This window comes from Callospermophilus lateralis, chromosome 11, assembly GCF_048772815.1.
Source record: "Callospermophilus lateralis isolate mCalLat2 chromosome 11, mCalLat2.hap1, whole genome shotgun sequence".
NCBI classification, from domain to species: domain Eukaryota; kingdom Metazoa; phylum Chordata; class Mammalia; order Rodentia; family Sciuridae; genus Callospermophilus; species Callospermophilus lateralis.
In genome coordinates this window covers 5,285,347-5,305,387 of record NC_135315.1, presented here as the reverse complement: position 1 = coordinate 5,305,387, position 20,041 = coordinate 5,285,347, and the positions used below count along the sequence as shown (strand labels likewise).

The following is a 20,041-nucleotide window of genomic DNA, read 5'->3' as shown; positions in this document are numbered from 1 at the left end:
AAGAAAAAATTAACTTTCTAGTAACGTTCTAGTATCCTTTAAGCAAATGAAAGAGAAATGGGAGAGGCAATGATCAGTACGAATTCTTTAACTGCTCAATGTTGTTCCAACCCAAAGTAGCCATTTTGGAATAAGTCAAAAAGTTTGAATGTATAACACAACTTGTCAACACAATTAGCAAAACACCCCTCTATACCCTACACCCAGCGGAACTGAGAAGTCTTAGAAATGCCACTGGTCCCTGGAAAGGCCAGTCAGCAGCTACTGTTTTTAAGGATGTCCTTCACCTCACATGGAGAAGGAACTCTAAAATGTGCCTCAGTCACTGTCCACCTCCTGTCACCAGGACCACCAGAGTCTCTTTATCTGTAGGACGCATCTGGTTGCTCACAGCCACACACACACAAATACGTCAGGCATGCAGCTTCAAGCACAGTTCTGCATGAATCTTACATGTATTCCCCACACGAGACAGGACATTCAGGTTTAATCAGGTGCTCCTAAAAAAGCCCCAGAATGAAAGGTGAACCTTGGGGCAGGGAGTCAAGATCAACAGGTCAGAGGGAAGGCAGGGATTCAGTCTTACACTGCTGCACCACCTGCTAGGCCCCTTTCTTCAAGCAGCCTTCTAAAACTCCCATTTTTATGTGGATGACCGTCATCGCAATCTCTTTGCTTTCTAAACATAACGGCCCTATAAAGTTGTGTTTTCAAAATAATTTTATTCAAGAGGGTGCATCTCCTGTCTTACCAAATACCCAAAGGCATTAAATACCCAAAGACATTAAATACCCAAAGGCATTAAGGTAAATTTTTGTTTTGTGAGAAATGAGCACCAACAAACCACCATGTCTTGAATACTTGAGGACAACCTCCCACATGCACAGAAGAAAGCATAACTGAGTAAGGACTCCCTCCTTACCTGGGCAATGGCTGCTTCATTATCCGCCAGTCCCAACAAAAAGATCCTCACTTTGTCGATCTTCACGGGAACCGTCCTCCCTCTCCATTCCACTTCACTCATGGTAGCTGCCTGCTTGGCTCGAGTCTGCGTGATCAATGCCTGGAAAACAGTAAATAGTTAAAAGCTTTGATGGCAAAAAAAAAGAAATCTACTGTCTCTTTCTATAATCAACATATCATACTCCTTATATAGTAGAGTACATAAAATTTTTGCTTAGATTCCTTTCTAATATCATATATAATTAGCTTATAAAAAAGTCAAATATATTTTTTCCAATCTTTGACATTTCTTACTTTTTCTATGAATCTACATTGCTTGCTTAGAAAATAAATAAAATGAAATACAGTATTTAAGTAAAGAACTTTTTTGTTTAAAATGTAGACAGGGGCTGGGATTGTGGCTTAGCGGTAGAGTGCTCGCTTAGCACAGGCGGGACCCAGGTTCGATCCTCAGCACCACATAAAAATAAAGGCATTTGTGTTGTGTCCATCTACACCTAAAAAATAAATATTAAAAAAAAAATGTAGACAGGGCTGGGGTTGTCACTCAGTGGTAGGACACCTGCCTAGAACATGTGAGGCACTGGGTTCGATCCTGAGAACCACATAAAAATAAGTAAAATAAAGTCATGTCCATCTATAACCAAAAAAAAACTTTTTTTAAATATATAGGGGGCTGGGGATATAGCTCAGTTGGTAGAGTGCTTACTTCACATGTACAAAGCCCTGGGTTCAATCCCTAGAACCAAAAAAATATATAGATAGATAGACAGACAGACAGAGATACAATTTAGGTGTGGTAGCAGCATCAACCTGTAATCCTGACTACTCCGGAGGATGAAGCAGGAGGATCACAAGTTTTTGTTTTTGTTTAATATTTGTTAGTTTTGATGTACCTTTATTTTTTATTTATTTATATATGGTGCTAAGGATCAAACTAAGTGCCTCACACATGCTAGGCAAGTGCTCTGCCACTGAGCCACAACCCCACCCCCGGATGATCACAAGTTTAAGACCAGTCCAGAAACTCAGTGAGACCCTGTCTCAAAATAAAAAAGGGCTGGGGATATAGCTCAGTTGTGCAGCACCACTGGGTTCCATACCCAGTACCACAAAAAACAAAATTTAAAAAAAAAAAATAGATATAAACATGCATATATTAATAGCAACTATCCCTGGGGGATGGAATTATGAATTTCTTTCAAACCAAAATTTTTCAAAAAAAATGTACATACTAGATTACCTCCAGTTTTTCAGCCAGGAGACCCTCAGTGCCCCCAGACCTCAATCTCATCTGCATGAGTTCATTGATGGCTGACTGGTCCCCTGAGAGAGAATCAGAGAAAGGAGAAAATCCTTAAGGGTCTGGTCTGTTTTCTTAAGAACCACTCAGTGCAGCTCACATTTACAGAGCTCTTTCCTCTCCACAAGCACATGGTAGCAAGTCCACAGAATGATCTATTCTCTGAAGATAAGGCCTTTTGCAAAGAATGAACTTAACTGGAGCAGTGAAAACACTCTGGCAGATCCATGTACCTTAACTTTAAAAATCTATCCAAATCCACAGTGTACAATATCACAAATGAACCTTAATGTAAACTATGGATTATCAGAGATTATGATGTATCAATGTAGGTTCATCAATTGTAACAAATATACCACTCTGGTGGGGGACAATGATAAGAGGGGAGGTCATGCAAGTATGGGGTAAGGGGATAAATGAAAATTTCTGTACCTTTCTCTCAATATTGCTATGAACCTAAAACTGCTCTAAAAATGTTTAAAAAAAAAAAAAAAAAAAAAAACTTGGCTAGAGAAATAAGCTTACTCTTGGGGAGTTAAAGAAGGTGGCAGGATGGTAAGAGAAGCCAAGGAACTGCCTTCTGTAATGCTGAGCAGGGCCGATTTTGACAAGTCAATTTTTGTCATGAATCAAAGCTCAGGCCAAGCATGGAAGCAAGGGAAGGGGAAAAAAGTTAAATAAACACTCCAGGCTCTCAAAAGAACTCCCAGCAAGCCCCCTACCAATGTTAAATGCACTGCCTCATTCCCTGCTCACCAATATTGTATGCACAGTAGCGGATGTTGGGGGAGATCTCTTCCACACGTTGGTTATACAGCACAGCCTGCTCCTCTGTGAAAGCGCTGGCGAGCTTCTCATAGATAGTTCTGCAAGCAAAAAAAAAAAAAAAAGGTCAGATTTACAGCATTATTTTAAGAAAATAAAGAAAAAGGTGTCTAAGACCAAAAAATGGTCCTTAGAAACTCTTTTTCCAACTGCCAGAACTAGTGTGTTCTAAGGATAAAAGAAAATAATCAACATTTCCACAGCTTGAATTTGATCTTTAATCAAAACTTCAACAGTCTTTGGACCAGAAGACTCACTTGCATTTGTTAAAAGCCTCAATGGCGGCTTTCCATTCCTGATGTTCAAAGCGCAACATTCCTGAAAGGTAAGCCGTGTAAGCCTGCAGAGGAATGGAGAAAGATGAACTGCTTAAATACCAAAGAACTGGCACTTTAGCCTAACTCTGATATCAAGAGTGTGGAGGTCAATGTTGAGTGCAGTGGTACATGCCTATACACCCAGCAACTTGGGAAGTTAAGGCAGGAGGATCTCAAGTTCAAGGTTAGCCTCAGCAACTTAGTGAGGCCCTAAGCAACTTAGCGAGACCCTGCTCAAAATAAAAAATAAAAAGGGCTAGGGATGTGGCTCAGTGATTAAGAGCCCCTGGGTTCAATCCCCAGTACCAAAAAGAAAATTGTGGGGAGGCCAAGGTGAGAGTGGTGACTCATGCCTGCAGTCCCAGCAACTCAGGAGGCAGAGGCAGGAGGATCACAAATCCAAGTCCAGCCTTGGCAATTTATCAAGATCCTGTCTCAAAATAAAAAGGGCTGGGGATATTGCTCAGTAGAGTGTTTGCCTAACATGCCTGAGGCTCTGGGTTTTATCCCCAGTAAAACAAAACAAAACAACATGTTAAATATAACCTTACAATTTCTGTCATGTTTTTTAAAAATGTTCATTACCAAAACAACTTATTTTGTGAACTTTCCCAGGTAGAAGATGTGAGCTTTCCATCTACACACCAAAAGCACCATGACCTTTCTTCTAAAGTTAAAGCTAATTATAAAAACCCAAGAGCTTGAAAACAGAGGTATAATTCCACTTTTTATTATTTACTATTATTTTTCTTGATACTGGGGACTGAACCCAAGACCTTACACATGCTAAGCATGTCCTAACTCCAGGCAAGTTTCAGAAAGGATTTTTCCTCTTCTATCAATTCATAAGGTAACAAACTCTCTTCTGTTTAGCTACAGATTATTTTTTTAAGGCCACATCTCTAATCTCCACAGTAAAACAACACTGGATTGTTAAGACATTAACCTGAGCCTCTAACTTGGTCTTGGCATCCACACGATTGCTCTCGCACAGGCGTTCCAATTCCTCCGCATGTTTCACAGCTTTGCGAAGGCGAGATAGCAAGTGAAACCGTTTTCGAGGTTCAGTGTTGGCTTCCTGTTTGAGCTGCATGGCATAGCTCCAGGCTCTTTCAGCATCCATCAGAACCAGAAGCAAATATCTAGACCAGAGAGAGGTGAGAAAGCTGAACAACGAAGGCCAGGACATTTAGACTTAGTACAGTCCCTGGGGCACAGCTTCCCACTTCGGGTTCTTCTCTACACAGAATCTCACTTCCCTCTTCCTCTTACAATATCAGCCTTGACTCCCAAATCAGCATTTACCCCAACTCAGGCTCCACCTCAGATTTCTAATCACCTGCTAGGCACATCTAATTGGAACTCCTGACTTCTCCCTCCTAAATTCTGTCAAGCAGCGGCAGTCTAGGCATCTGATCTGGCTTCATCTTTGAATCAATACCTCCTTCATCCCAGTCCAGTTAGAAACAAGTCCTCAAGAGGCAGTACTGAAGTGGTGATGAATGAAGGCTCCTGAGAACAGACTGGAATCCCAGTGCCTTCACTAGCTGTGTGACTTGAGCAAAGTACTAATTATTCTGGGTCTCACTTTCCCATGTAGTCATATACACAAGACCTTTAGACCAGAGAGCACTTCTTAAGTGCTCAATAAGCTAACTCCTTTATTACTATCCTGGGTGAATCTTTCTTCAAATTACTGTCTTAATCTTCTTTAAACTTAGAGAAACTAAGTCTCTCCAAAATAAAGAATCCTGCTATCCTAAGAGAGTCATATTTCATTACCTAATTTCTGACTCTAAATGGACCTCATGAGACCTAATCATTCAGTCCTGCTACAACCCATCATTCTCTCTACACTCCAGTTTTCTGATTATGCCCTCTACACAAGACTCCTAGACTCTGCACTGTTAGAGTAGGAACTAACATTTGTCTGAGCTTTCCCTCCTTTGCCTCTTCTATATACAACAAGGCATCTAGCTTATACCAAACCACATGGGTTTTTTTGTAAATGCCCCCACAGTACATACTTTAGGATTTGCAGGCCATGATCCCTGTCACTACTATTCTGCTGTTGTAACACAAAAGTAAGCTATAAACAATAAAATGATCTGGTATGCCTGTGTTCCAGTAAAACTTTATTTACACAAACAAGTAGCAAGAAAATGATATAGCTCTAACTGAAGTTTGAGGAACTGACATGGAGACATTCAATACACATTGCTTGACAGATCAATTTTTCACCAAATGTGAAGTATCAGTGTACTCAGTGTGGAAACAGACATTACTGAAGTGATTCTGTGATAATTTACACACAGCTAAATTTAAGATATATTGATTTAAGTGTTAGACATTGAAATATGCATTCTACAATCTTATCTAATAATTGATTCCTTTTTTTCCCCTGAAACAATGGGGATTGACCCAGGTCCTTACACATACTAAGCATGCACTCTACCACTAAGCCGCACCCTCAGCCCGAAAATAAATAACTGGATTCTAATGACTAACTTTAACATTTACCATCCTAACACAGTTCCTGAACAAGCTACTGAATCTCTGAGCCTCAGTTTCTTCACTTTAGAATACAGGAATAGTATAAAATGCACATCCCACAGAGCTGCTGAGTCACATGAGATAATTAAAGGGTTTGAGATAATGTCTGGCACACTGTAACTATTCAATAGATGTATTAGCAAGATGTACTGAGTGCCTTGCACTCAGCAGTCAATACCTATTATCAGTCAGAAGATCTTCAGTTACTTTTTTCCCTGTGAATTTGTGTCTGTTGCCCATCTTAAAATTGAGTGTTTTCCGGAGACGTCTTTGTCTGCGGGAACAGTAGCCCCTGTAAGAAAATATAAGCAAAACTCATTCAGCCAAGCTGGTGGTGCTTTGGATAAGATATTCTATATTAAGGTTGGAGGTTTAGGTTATTCCACTTAAAGTGACTACAGATGTGACATATCAGCTGGCAATTACTGAACAACTTAAAAACAAGTAAGGCAGTATGAATGGAACTGTAAAAACACAAAAGAGAGAGGACACAATGCCCATTCTCAGGAACCCACCCTCCAGTATAAGAGGATCATGCAGCTAAAAAGGCAACCAGGAAAACTAAGTAACTGTCAAATTCAATGAACATGTGTAATCATTCTGTTCTTATTAAAACTCTTGGCTAGAATGGATGAATGGTGGGCCTTGAAAGAATCAGTAGGATTTTGATGGCTGTAAAGGAGGAGAAGAGGCATCAGAAAGAGAATGAAGAAAGAAAGAACATGGAAAAAGAACTGCAATCATGAATAAAAATAAGAAGGCAAGCTGGAAAGTGGTGTATGCCTGTAATCCCAGTGACTTAGGAGGCTAAGCAGGAGGATTTCAAGTTCAAGGCCAGCCTCACTCAGCAACTAAGTGAGGCCCCAAGCAACTTTATGAGACCCTGTCTCAAAATAAAAAATAAAAGGACCGGGGACTGGGGATGTAGCTCAGTGGTAGAGCTCCCCTGAGTTCAATTCCAGTACCCCCGCCCCCCAAAAAAAGCAGAAGCCAGGGCATGGTCGCATACACCTATAATCCCAACAACCTGGGAGGATCACAAGTTTGAGGCCAGCCTCAGCAATTTAGCAAGGCCTTAAGTAAAATTAAAAAGGTCCTATCGGGGCTGGGGTTGTGGCTTAAGCGGTAGAGCGCTTGCCTGGCATGCGGGCGGCCTGGGTTCGATCCTCAGCACCACATACAAAAAACAAAGATGTTGTGTCCACCGAAAACTGAAAAATAAATATTAAAAAAGAAATTCTCTCTCTTAAAAAAAAAAAAAAAAAAAGTCCTATCACAAAATGAAAAAAATTAAAGGGCTAGGGATTAGCACAGCAGTAAAGTGACCCTGGATTCAATTGCCAATACCCAAAACAAAAACAAAAAACAAAACAGAACAAAAAAATCTTACTAGAACACAGATTATTAAAAAAAAACAAATAAGAAATAGGGTTGGGGATGTGGCTCAGTGGTAAAGTGCTTGCCTAGGAAGCATAAGCCCCTGGTTTTGAGCCCCAGCACCACACACAAAATGATGATGATGATGATGATAATCTGAGTTAAATCTATGAACTGGACTTTCCCACTCAATTCCTAATATCAGTTTAATTATTTACTCATTTACACAAACATCAAATTGAACACTTACACATTATGGGTAGAAATATATATTAGTAAATATTTTTGGCAATATGAATGCATTTTCAAGATCCTTAAAAATGTCATACTCTGAACCTCCAGTCTGCTTCTATACCACGCTACACTTAAGAAATAATCAAGAGGCTGGGGCTGTGGCTCAGTGGTAAAGCACCTGCCTAGGATGTGTGAGGGACTGGGGTCGATCCTCAACACTACATAAAAATAAATAAAACAAAGGTATTGTGTTCATTTATAACTGAAATATTTTTTAAAAAAAGAAATAATGAAAACACAAAACAAAGAGCTATGAACAGAAATTCATGGGAACAAAAAAAATTTTTTTTTTGAGAGAGAGACAGAGATTTATTTTTAATATTTATTTTTTAGTTTTCGGTGGACACAACATCTTTATTTTATTTTTATGTGGTGCTGAGGATCGAACCCAGCACCCTGTGCATGCCAGGTGAGCGCGCTACACTTGAGCCACATCTCCAGCCCCACAAAAAATTTTAAACATTTATTTTTAGTTGTAGATGGACACAATACCTTCACTTTATTTTGATGTGGTACTGAGGATCGAACCCAGTGCCTCACACATGCTAGGCAAGTGCTCTATCACTGAGCTACAACTCCAGGCCTGGAACAAAACTTTTAAGCCTACAAATACTGAATAAATAACTAATTTGGGGGACTAAATAAAGAAATTTTGGTATCGCTATACATTGGACTCCAATGCAACAAATAAAACAAATGTATGAAACATTTTTATAAGCATGAGAAATACAGGCTTACAATATAAGGTTCAAAAAAAAGCAGGATACAAAGTTTTATACACAATGTGACAAAACTTACAAAAATGAGTAGAAAAAGACTAAGAGACCAAAAATAGTATTTAGTGAACACAAATATTCAAATGTATTTCTGTATTTAAAAGATGTAAAAATCAACTAAAGAAAAATGTGATAACACACTGGGGAGGAGAGGGCTTTTGCTTTGTTGTGTTTTCATGTTTTGTCAAACATGGTTTGACTTCTGGACACTGGGAATATGTTTTAGTCTTTATACTTCTCTGTATTTCTTTTTTTTTTTTAATTTTTTTTAATATTTACTTTTTAGTTTTCGGTGGACATAACATCTTTATTTTATTTTTATGTGGTGCCGAGGATCAAACCCAGCGCCTCATGCATGCCAGGCGAGCACGCTACCACTTGAGCCACATCGCCAGCCCAATACTTCTCTGTATTTCTATTTCTAATATACAGTAAAGAAATACAGGGACTGGGGTTGTGGCTCAGTGATAGAGAGCTCACCACCTTGCATGTGCGAGATCCTGAGTTCGATCCTCAGCACCACATAAAAAATAAATAAGTGAAATAAAGATATTGTGTCCAACTACAACTAAAAAATAAATATTAAAAAAAAGAAAAAGAAATACATGAGGGGGGCTGGGGCTTTGGCTCAGGGGTAGGGCGCTTGCCTCAAAAGTGAGGCATTGGGTTCAATCCCTAGCACCATATTAAAATAAATAAATAAATGGTAGAGGTATTGTGCCCATCTACAACTAAAAATTATTTTTTTAAAGAGAAAGTGAGAGAGAATTTGTTAATATTTATTTTTTAGTTTTCGGCAGACACAACATCTTTCTTTGTATGTGGTGCTGAGGATCGAAACCGGGCCTCAGGCATGCCAGGCGAGCGCGCTACTGCTTGAGCCACATCCCCAGCCCCTAAAAATAAATTTTTAAAAAACTAAATAAATGACTTTTTCCCCCCAGTGCCGGGCAATCACAGGACCTCAAGCAAGTTAGGCAAACATTCTACCACAGAGCTACATCCACAACCCAGAAACATATGTGGCTTTGAAGCACACAATGAACAACTGCATTCATGATGAAATAAATGCAAATAAAAACCTTTTAAAGCAATAAAAACCATTTAAAGTCTAGCATGCATGAGACCCTGAATCTAATCCTTAGTACACAAAATCTAGCCACTGGAATTACCGGCATGTGCCACCACGCCCGGATTCAAAAATCTAACTTTTTAAAAAAGAAAGTCTAGCTAGGTACAGTGGTACACACCTGAAATCCCAGCAATTCAGGAGGCTGAGGCAAGAGAACCACAAATTCAAGGCCAACCTGGGCAACTTAGTAAGATTCTGTCTCAAAATAAAAACAAAGAGAGAGAGGCTGGGGTTGTGGCTCAGTAGTAGAGCATTCGGCTAGCACGTGCGAGGCCCTGGGTTCAATTCACAGCACAATATATAAATAAATAAAATAAAGGTATTGTGTTCAACTACAACTAAAAAATAAATATTAAAAAGAAAAGAGGGCTGGGATTGTAGCTCAGTGGTAGAGTGCTTGCCTAGCACATACATATGAGGCCCTGTGTTCCCTCCCCAGCACCACATAAAGACAAATAAATAAAATAAAAGTATTTTATCCATCTACAACTACAAAAAATATTTAAACAACAACAAAAAGAGCTGGGAAGGTAGCTCAGTGGTAGAGCAACCCTGGATTCAATCTCTAGTAGAGATAGGAAGGAAAAAAGAGTCACTTGGGAGGTTGAAATGCTGAAGATGCAGCCAGATACGGTGGCCCACACCTATACCCAATTGGGAAGTCGAGGTGAGAAGTGAAAGTTCCAGGGCAGCCTCAACAACTTAATGTGATCCCTTCTCAGGGAGGAAAACAGAGGACCATGGATGTAACTCAGTGGTAAAGCACCCCATGGTTCAATATCAGTACAAAAAATAAAATAAAAATCAGAAATGCTAATGATGCTTGATAATCTCTGAAGGTCTGAAATAACAAGTGGATTCTTTTCTGTAATTTTGTTGTTTGCAACAATTTCTGAACTTCTTACAGTTGTAAGAAACTAAAAAAAAAAGAAAAAAAAAAGAAAAAAGCAGTTCCCCAACCTTGATAGGAAGAGATCAAATGAGGGATATATAACTAATAATGTTACTGAGGCTTGACTCTGGGGTCGTAACAAATCAGTTTCCAGCTACTTGATCAAAAACACAAACAAACAAACAAAAAACTATGAAAAGCAAGAAAGGAACTTTAATCAATGTGGCCATATTGGGAAGGCAAAGTGAGATCAAGTGTCTCAAACCTATCTTTGGGATACTAACAAGCGGTTTAGGTTTAAATAGAGGAAGAATTCTGGGCAGGGGGCAAGAGGTCTGAACAACAGTTTTGGTCAAACTGTGGCCTGGTTGATCCTTCTGTCCAATTCTGCAAGGTGCTCAGAAGAAGTCTTTATCATTTGAGGGGCAATCTCCACTTGCTACTCAGGGTATTTAACTATCAGACCTGTACTGGGAAGGGGGCAATTCAGTTCCCAAGAATTCCAGGACCTGTTCCTGCTTAAGGGGGCAGTCTCATCATGGGGTGATCTTTGTGCATGGCTCTGCTCTTCCAGGAAGGTGTAGGGCAATGACTGAAGAATTCTGGGCTCTATTCCCGGGTCCTGGAGCAACTTTATACAAGCTGGAAGTTGAATGTCCCTGTAAATCTTGAAAATGCCTTAATGATTCTTGGTGGTCTCAGTCTTGAAGGCAGATGAAATAGGTTAGGTAAATTTAGGGCTAATAAACCTGTATTACCTATAGAGATGAGCAGAAATCTGAAAACAGATAAAATAAAAGCAGAAATTTATTCATTCACTGGGAATCTGTAGGCCCAAATGAAGATTTAGATCTCTTAGCAAAAACAACTTCCAATTCTCTGTTATAATAATATTTACCTAAAGAGTTACTTAAGAGATTTCCAGTAGATGGAAAGCTAGAAGATAGTATCAAGTCCTATCTGACCCAGCTTCTCAGAGGGGAGTATCATCTAGATTAAACACAACTGCTGAGCTAGAGTTGTGGCTCAGTGGAAGAGAGCTTTCCTAGCAGGTATGAAGCATTGGGTTCGATTCTCAGCACTGCATATAAATAAATGAATTTTAAAAAAAGGTCCATTGACATCTAAAAAAAATATTAAAAATAATAACAACAACACACAACTGCTGAGCTAGCTGCAGCAGTTGCTATGCTAGACAAGTTCAGGCCTACTTAAATAAGGTAGCAATAAATAAGTATATGTCTACAAGCAACTGTCGGCCTAGAGAGTGCCATTTTCCATGAAGAATCTGTTGTGTAAAGGAAAAACCTGGGGCAGGAGTTGTGGCTCAGTGGTAGAGCACTTGCCTGGTATGTGAGAGATACTGGGTTCAAGTCTCAGCATCACATATATAAATAAATAAATAAAATAAAGGTCCACTGACAAAAAAAAAAAAAAGTGGGCTGGGGTTATAGCTCAGTGGTAAACCACCTGCCTAGCACATGTGAGGCACTGGGTTCAATCCTCAGCACCACATAAAAATAAAGTAAAGGTATTGTGTCCATCTACAACTAGAAAAATATTTTAAAAAGAAACCTGAAATAGAACTGCTCCCTCAACAATGAACAGATTAATAGCCCATTTCTATTTAAATAAATAAATAATAAAAACCATCCCCAAATAATTTGACTTAAGCACAGTACTGGTGTAGCTTGAGCAAGGCCATGGGTCCCATCCCCATCATCACAAACTTTAAAATAAGATGAAGAAGAAGAGGGCTGGGGATGTGGCTCAAGCGGTAGCGCACTCGCCTGGCATGTGTGCGGCCCAGGTTTGATCCTCAGCACCACATACAAACAACGATGTGTCTGCCAAAAACTGAAAAATAAATATTAAAAAATTCTCTTTCTCCTCCCCCCCTCTCTCACTCTCTCATTCTCTCTTAAAAAAAAAAAAAAAAGATGAAGAAAAAGAAAACCCAAGTTACCAAGGAGTCTGTATAGTAGAGCCACTTTCTTTAAACACATAGACACATGTGTGCACCATGCACAGACTCAGGTAAAATCTTCCCACTTTGCTGTTACCCAGAGGGTAAAACTTCTTTAACTCATCATCATTCTCTACTTCCTCACCTCATATTCTCCAAACTACTCTACTCAGGCTTCCATCTCTATTACTTCTCTAAACCTTCTCAAATGTCACCAATGATGCTAAACTTTAAAACATGGCACCACTCACAATCAGAAAAAGAAAGAAATGATAGGTTACAAATGTAATGAAATATACAGGACTTGCATGCTGAAAAACCACAAAACGATAATAGAAAAAGTTAAAGATCTAGGGGCTGGAGTTGTGGCTCAGCGGTAGAGCGCTCGTTTAGCATGTGTGAGGCCCTGGGTTTGATCCTCAGCACCACGTAAAAGTAAACAAATAAAAGTATTTTAAAAAAAAAGTTACAAAAAAAAAAAAATTTAAGATCTAACTAAATGAAAAAACATGGGTGTTCATGGATTAAAAGATTCAACATAGTAAAAAATGTCAGTTCCTATCTAGACAGCCAAGCTAGCTTTCCCTCTTATAGGGTTGGCAGACATGCCAGAATAATGGGAATTAAGAAGTGGGCCAGACTTCAAGGTTATGGAATTAAGATAACACACATGCAGACCTGAGGCTGGGAAGCCAGCTCAGCCTCAAAGACTATGTGGGGCTGGGGATGGGGCTCAACAGTAGCACACTTGCCTGGCATGTGTGAGACACTGGATTCAATTCTCAGCACTGCATATAAATAAGATAAAGGTCTATCAACAACTAAAAAAAATTTAAAAGACTATGAGGTCAAAAAAAAAAAAGGCTATGAGGTCAACAGAGCTATCAAGAAGCCAGAGATATGAAAAAGAAAATAATTTAAAAGCAAACTCTGGGGGCTGGGGATGTGGCTCAAGCGGTAGCGCCCTCGCCTGGCATGGGTGCGGCCAGGGTTCGATCCTCAGCACCACATATAGACAAAGATGTTGTGTCCGCCAAATACTAAAAAATAAATATTAAAAAATTTTAAAAATAAATAAATAAAAGCAAACTCTGGTGCACAGGGAAACTTTTTGAGATGATGAAATCACTCTATATATCTCAATTTGTAGTGATCACCTAACTACATACACCTGTCAAAACTCAAACTGTATACCTAAAAAAAAATGAATTCTATTATATATAAACAATAGTTAAATAAAACTGACTTTATTTAAAAAAAAATAGATAAGGATGTGTCAAAGGTCACAGTAGCCACCAGAAAGGTTATACTATGGGTCAATTTAAGCATCAAAATTAAACAGATTACACTTCAAAATAAAATAGGATACTATGAGTACATAAAGATACAAATTAATACATTGTAACCTTAAGAATAGTATATTTAGAACCCTCCACAGAAGGCCTATAATCCCAGAGGCTCTGTAATCCAGCAGCTCAAAAGGCTGAAGCAGGAGGTTCTTGAGTTCAAAACCAGCCTCAGCAAACAAAAGGAAGGCGCTGAGTGAAACAATTCAGTGAGACCCTGTCTCTAATAAAATACAAAATAGGGTGGGGATGTGGGTCAGTGGTTGAGTGCCCTGAGTTCAATCCCTAGAACCAAAAAAATAACCCAAAGAATAGGATATTTAGGGGTGGGGTTGTGGCTCAGTGGTAGAACACTCGCCTAGCTCCTGAGAGGCCCTGGGTTCCATCCTCAGCACCACATAAAAGTAAATAAATAAAATAAAGATATTGTGTCCATCTACAACAAAAAAATAAATATTTTAGAAAAGAATACGATATTTACACAGTTTCAAAATACCTCCTCATAAAATACTTCCTAATTACAAAAGGAAAATGGGTAACTTTCCAGTGGAGAAGCCTGCCACAACCCACCCTTATCAAATGAAACTGAACAAACTGAAATCATGTGCCTCTGGATGGGCAGGATAGGAACTCAATATCACTTCTGTGATATTCTTGCCAAAGACATATAAGGTAAATCTCATCAGAAAGAGACATCAAATAAACCCAGATGAGTAATGTTCCACAAAATAACTGGCCTGTCATCTTGTTCAAAGTCAAGATCTTGCCAGGTGCAGTGGTGCATGCCTGCAATCCCAGCAATTCAGGAGGCTGAGGCAGTAGGATTGCAAGTTCAAGGCCAGCCTCAGCAACTCAGCAAGACCCTAAGAAACTCAGTAAAATAAATAATAATAATAAAATAATAATAAAAGGATTGGGGATGTAGATCAGTGGCTAAGTACCCCTGGTTCGATACTGGGTAACAAAAAAAAAAAAAAAAGAGTCAAGACCATGAAAAGACTGAGGATTTGAGCTAGAGTTAAGATTAAAGAGAACATGACCACTATATACAATGCACAATTCTGAATTGGATCCTTTAGCTATAAAGGAAACTACTGGAACAACTAGGGAATCCTGAATGGGATTTGAAGATGAGAAGATAGTAATTTATCATCAGTTCCCTGATTTTGATTGCTCTGCAGCCATTATATGGTAAAATGTCCTTCTTTGTTAAAAATGTACAATATTCAGAGGTAACTGACAACACAAATGCAATTTACTTTCAGTGATTCTGAAAAGGCCTGTTATTTGCAGGGTAATTACAACTTTTCTACAAGTCTCAGAGTTTTAAAAAAATACATTTTAAAGAAATTAGGATAAACAATAAAGACTATTTTTACATTATTCTTAATACTGTATGAGATGATAGTAAGAAATTAAGGTTAATTCAGTTAGGTGGGATAACAGTATTTTTGGCTATTTTTTTCAAAAGCTTTATTTGGCTGGTTATGGTGGCAAATGCCTGTAATCCAAGCTACTCAGGAAGCTAAGACAGAAAGACTGAAAATTTGAGGCAAGTTTGAGGCAACCTTGTAAGATCCTGCCTCAAATTAGATTTTTAAAAAAGAAGCCAGGTGCAATGGTGCAGCCCGTAATCCCAACAACTCAGGAGGCTGAGGCAGAAGGATCACAAGTTCAAGGACAGCCTAAGCTATTTAGCAAGACAGACTCTGTCTCAAAAAATAAAAAAGGGCAAAAGATGTAGCTGTGTGGTAGAGCACCCCTGGATTTAATTCCCAGTACCATTTAAAACATACATACCAAAAAAAAAATCTTAAAAAGGGCTGGGGCCAGGTGTAATGGTGCACACCCATAAACCCAGAAGCTCCGGAGGCTGAGGCTGAGGCAAGAGGATTGCAACTTCAAGGTTAGCCTGGGAAATTTAGTGAGTCCCTGTCTCAAAATAACAAACAAAAAGGGCTGGGAGTATAGCTTTACCAGTGGCATTCATTACCTGAGTTCAATCCCCAGTACTAAAAGAAGGAGTATGGTACTATGTGATGCTATGCACATGTATTTTAAAAAAAAAAGCAAACCTAATCTAAGGTCATGATAGTGGTGACCCATGGAAAAGCTTTGTGATTTGAAGGGACAAAAGAGGATTTCTGGGATATTGATAATGTTTTGTCTGATAACCTGGATGCTGGTTATATACTTTTAGATGCAGGATCTATATACTTTTCTGTTTATAAATTATACTAAATAACCGGCATGGTGGTTCACATCTATAATCCTAGTGGCTAAGGAGGCTCAGATAAGAGGATCGAAAGTTCAAAGCCATCCCAGCAACAGCAAGGTGCTAAGCAACTCAGTGGGACCCTGTCTCTAAATAAAATATAAACAAAGCTGGGATGTGGCTAAGTGGTCAAGTGCCCCTGAGTTCAATCCCTGGTATCCACCCCAAAAAATTATACTTAAATAAAATTTATTTATTTATTTATTTATTTATTTTTTTTAAAGAGAGAGTGAGAGAGAGAGAGAGAGAGAGAGAATTTTTTAATATTTATTCTTTAGTTATGGGTGGACACATCTTTGTTTGTACGTGGTTCTGAGGATCGAACCCGGGCTGCACGCATGCCAGGCGAGCGCACTACCGCTTGAGCCACATCCCCAGCCCTTAAATAAAATTTAAAGATCCTTCAAAAGTAGATGAAACAGGACAGAAAGTTGATCATTGTGATGAAGAGACAGATTCATAGGGTTCAAAGGACTATTAGCTCTACATGTTTTTGGAAATTTCCTTAATAATAAAAAATAAATAAATAAAGAGTTCCCTGCTTAAGACTCTCTAATGGCTTCCTGCGACACCTACATTAATATTTGAACTCATTATTCCAGCCCTGTCAATTTCTCCCACTTCATCTCACACCATCTTGCTCACTCTGCCCAGTCCTGTTCACCCATCACCAAATGGCTGACTCCTCAGCCTTCAGGTTCCTGTTGAATGCTTCATCTCAGAAAGACCTTTTGTCTGACCCAGGCACAATGACACAAGCTGGTAATCCTAGTGACTCAGGAGGGTAAGGCAGGTGGACAAGTTCAAAGCCAGCTTCAGCAAAAAGCAAGGCCCTAAGCAATTTAGCAAAACCCTGGGGGGATGCGGCTTGTGGTAACACGTCCCTGGTAAGGCCTTTCCTGACCCACCCCAAGTCTAATTCCCCTTCATAAGAGTTCCTTTCTTTAATTTTCAACATAGTCTGACAATTGTGTTTGTGTAATTTGTTTTGCTTATAAATTTCCCAAGAGGAAGAACTTTGCCTCTGTTATTTAGTACACTCTGGTACCTAGAACACTGTTGCACTTTTGATAGGTGCTCACTAAATGTTTTTGAATGAATGAGTAGATGAACAAGAATCTAAGATGTATTCAATCACCAGAACCAAGAAAGAAAAAGAAAATGAGATATTGAGTGTTTTCATTTTAAACATTAAGGGGAATCTTTATGATATAACAAACTTCAAGTTGAATTTAATTTGACTTAAAAAAAATGACTGTGTAATATTCATTATTTGAAAGCAGAGATACCTATTTCTAGATTGCAGGTATTATGAGGTTTGACTTCCTTATATTAAAAAGTACTGCTAGGGCTGGGGTTGTGGCTCAGTGGTAGAGTGCTCGCAAATATGAGCATGGCCCTGGGTTTTGATCCTCAGCACCACTAAAAATAAATAATAATTGTGCCCAACTACAACTACAAAACAAATATTTTTAAAAAATTAAAAATTTAAAAATTTAAAAAAATAAAAAGTACAGCTAAACGCTGAATTTACCCAAAATTAGATAGAGATATACGGTTAAGATAAAAAATGATTACTATAACTACCTGTTATTTTTCAGAAGCCTTCAAATGTATCTGAAAAATTGTGAGGCAAAATGAATAAAAATGATGTTGGCTCCTTTTATTCATTATAAAATCTTTTTTTTTTTGGTACTGGGAATTGAATCCAGGAGCATTTAACCTTAAGTCATTCCCAGCCCTTTTTTGTATTTTATTTAGAGACAAGGTCTCATTGAGTTACTTAGGGCCTCACTAAGTTGCTGAGGCTGGCTTTGAACTTGCAATCCTCCTGCCTCAGCCTCCCAAGCTGCTGGGATTACAGGCATGTACCACAGTGCTCAGCTTATTATAAAATTTTAAATTTTGTAGGTATACTTTCTGATATAGCAGATTTAGTGGTATGCAATATACTGATATTAACAAAAGCAAACCAAGTTTAAAAATCCCACAATGATCTCCCCATATCTTATACACGATACTAACCTGTACCTCTGAAAATCTCCATGTCGTAAACCATGCTGCTGCTGGGATTCCTTAATAATCTGAAGAACTAGAGCCAAGATTAAGGAAAAGCTTATAATGGCAAGAATCCAAATAAATCAAAGCCCATACCACTCTGTGTGTCAAACAACAGCACATTAAGTATTTGTGAAATTCTTGGTACATTAACTAGTGAAATATTCTGTAACAAATTTTAAACAACTGACTTGTTATAGAATAGGGTTAAGTTTGCAGAAAAGTTGATTGCCTGAACTGTTACAATTTTCAAACTAAAAAAAGGAAGGCATTACTAGCCACTGGGGATTGCCAAAACCCAATAGCTTAAATAAATTGCTGGATTCTAAATGTTAACTATAACTGAGGTGGTTCCCACTGATTTATACCTAAACACCACATTTTATTCATTCAAACATATCTAGGTTGTAAATGACATGTACTTCTATTTGCCTCAACATCTACCAAATATAACTTTCCTTAACAGCTGAGATGCTTCCAGAGCCTGTGTTTAGCTCGTTAACAAAGCTAGACCATAGAGTCCATAAAAACATTCAAATTTTTCCTGTAAAAGAAGAATCCCTAACCAAACTCTCCTTTTTAAGTTTTGTTTGTCTTGCAGTACGGGGGACTTAACCAAGAGTGCTCTACCATTGAACTATATCCCCAGCTTTTTTATTTTTAAGTCAGGGTCTGCTAAGATGCCCTTGAATTTGTAATCCTCCTACCTCAGACCCCTGGGTTGTTGGGATTAAAGGCATGTACCAGCAAGTCCAACTGGGAATCTTTAAATATTTAAGATGTACCAAACTTTAGGAAGCCCAAAGATCTTTTTTTTTTTTTTTATTTTTTTTTTATTTTTTAGTTATCAGCGGACACAACATCTTTGTTTGTATGTGGTGCTGAGGATTGAACCCAGGCCGCACGCATGCCAGGCGAGTGCGATACCGCTTGAGCCACATCCCCAGCCCCAAGCCCAAAGATCTTTACGTACAATTTTAGTTTTCTTTTAACTTTCCCTCAACCCCTCTCCATTATTCATTCATTAAATAATAATAAAATAATTAATTGTTTTTAGTTATTATTTTTAAGTAGTGATTCTTTCAATAATTAACAAGGGTCAATGAGTCAGACAAGGTGGTACACACCTATAATCCCAGCAACTCAGGAGGCAGGAGAATGGTAAATTGGAGACTAGTCTGGACAACTTACCAATTTGAAATAAAATTTAAAAGAAAGAAGGGCTGGAGATGTAGCTCAATAATTGATTGCTTGCCTAGCACACCTAGACCCTGGATCCAGTTCCCAGTAGGGAGAAAAGGTGATAATGACATATGGAGCCCATAGTATGATCAGAGCATTCTAACATCCATCTGGAACAATACCATCAAATCCAAACTCCTGAAAACAACCACATTAAGATATTAAGCTGAATGTGTTATTTCAGAAATTTGCCCACATTTTCTTTGCTATTCATTTCAAAATGTCAACTGGGGAATGTAGCTCAGGAGTGGAGTGTCTGCCTAGATTGTGTGAGGCCCTGAGTTCAAATTCCAGCACCACACATTGACATGTACAATAATGAAAACTACAAATCCAGTTCTTCTGAAGACTCCCAACAAGATTAAAATGCCTATGGACTTATGAGAAAACTACACAAATGATTAACAAGCTATGATGATTTACATTCAAAACGGGCCAGAAGCTTTTCCTCAGCCGTCAATCTTTACCTCCACTTCCAAAGCATCAAGCTTGGAAACCAGCAGTTTGTGACAGCTGTCAGACAAGAGCATTAAGTTCAAACGTCAGTTTCCTCTGCCCAGTTCAGTGGCTCAAGGTAAGAAGGCAAGAGCACAGCAGGGTGGCCAGAAGCATCAAACCTGGGACTTGCCCTCCAAATGGACAACTGCGGGCCAGCAAGAGAAACCTGCCCAGTATCTATGTGCCACCTGGAAGGAAAGGACATCCCCCGACCTGGAAGGCAA

General features: G+C 38.7%; 1 protein-coding gene across 1 annotated transcript in view; it reads right to left on the bottom strand.

Annotated features, from left to right (window-relative positions):
• The window catches only part of Srp68 (signal recognition particle 68), a 39,475-nt gene that overhangs the window by 19,071 nt on the left and 363 nt on the right, over positions 1 to 20,041 (bottom strand). Inside the window, exons 2-8 of the mRNA XM_076869300.1 lie at positions 18,045 to 18,111; positions 6,140 to 6,253; positions 4,355 to 4,550; positions 3,349 to 3,431; positions 3,023 to 3,132; positions 2,207 to 2,289; positions 923 to 1,063 (exon numbers count right to left, since the gene is read on the bottom strand). Of these exons, the coding sequence (XP_076725415.1) occupies positions 923 to 1,063; positions 2,207 to 2,289; positions 3,023 to 3,132; positions 3,349 to 3,431; positions 4,355 to 4,550; positions 6,140 to 6,253; positions 18,045 to 18,111 (794 nt within the window). The remainder of the gene's footprint in view (positions 1 to 922; positions 1,064 to 2,206; positions 2,290 to 3,022; positions 3,133 to 3,348; positions 3,432 to 4,354; positions 4,551 to 6,139; positions 6,254 to 18,044; positions 18,112 to 20,041) is intronic.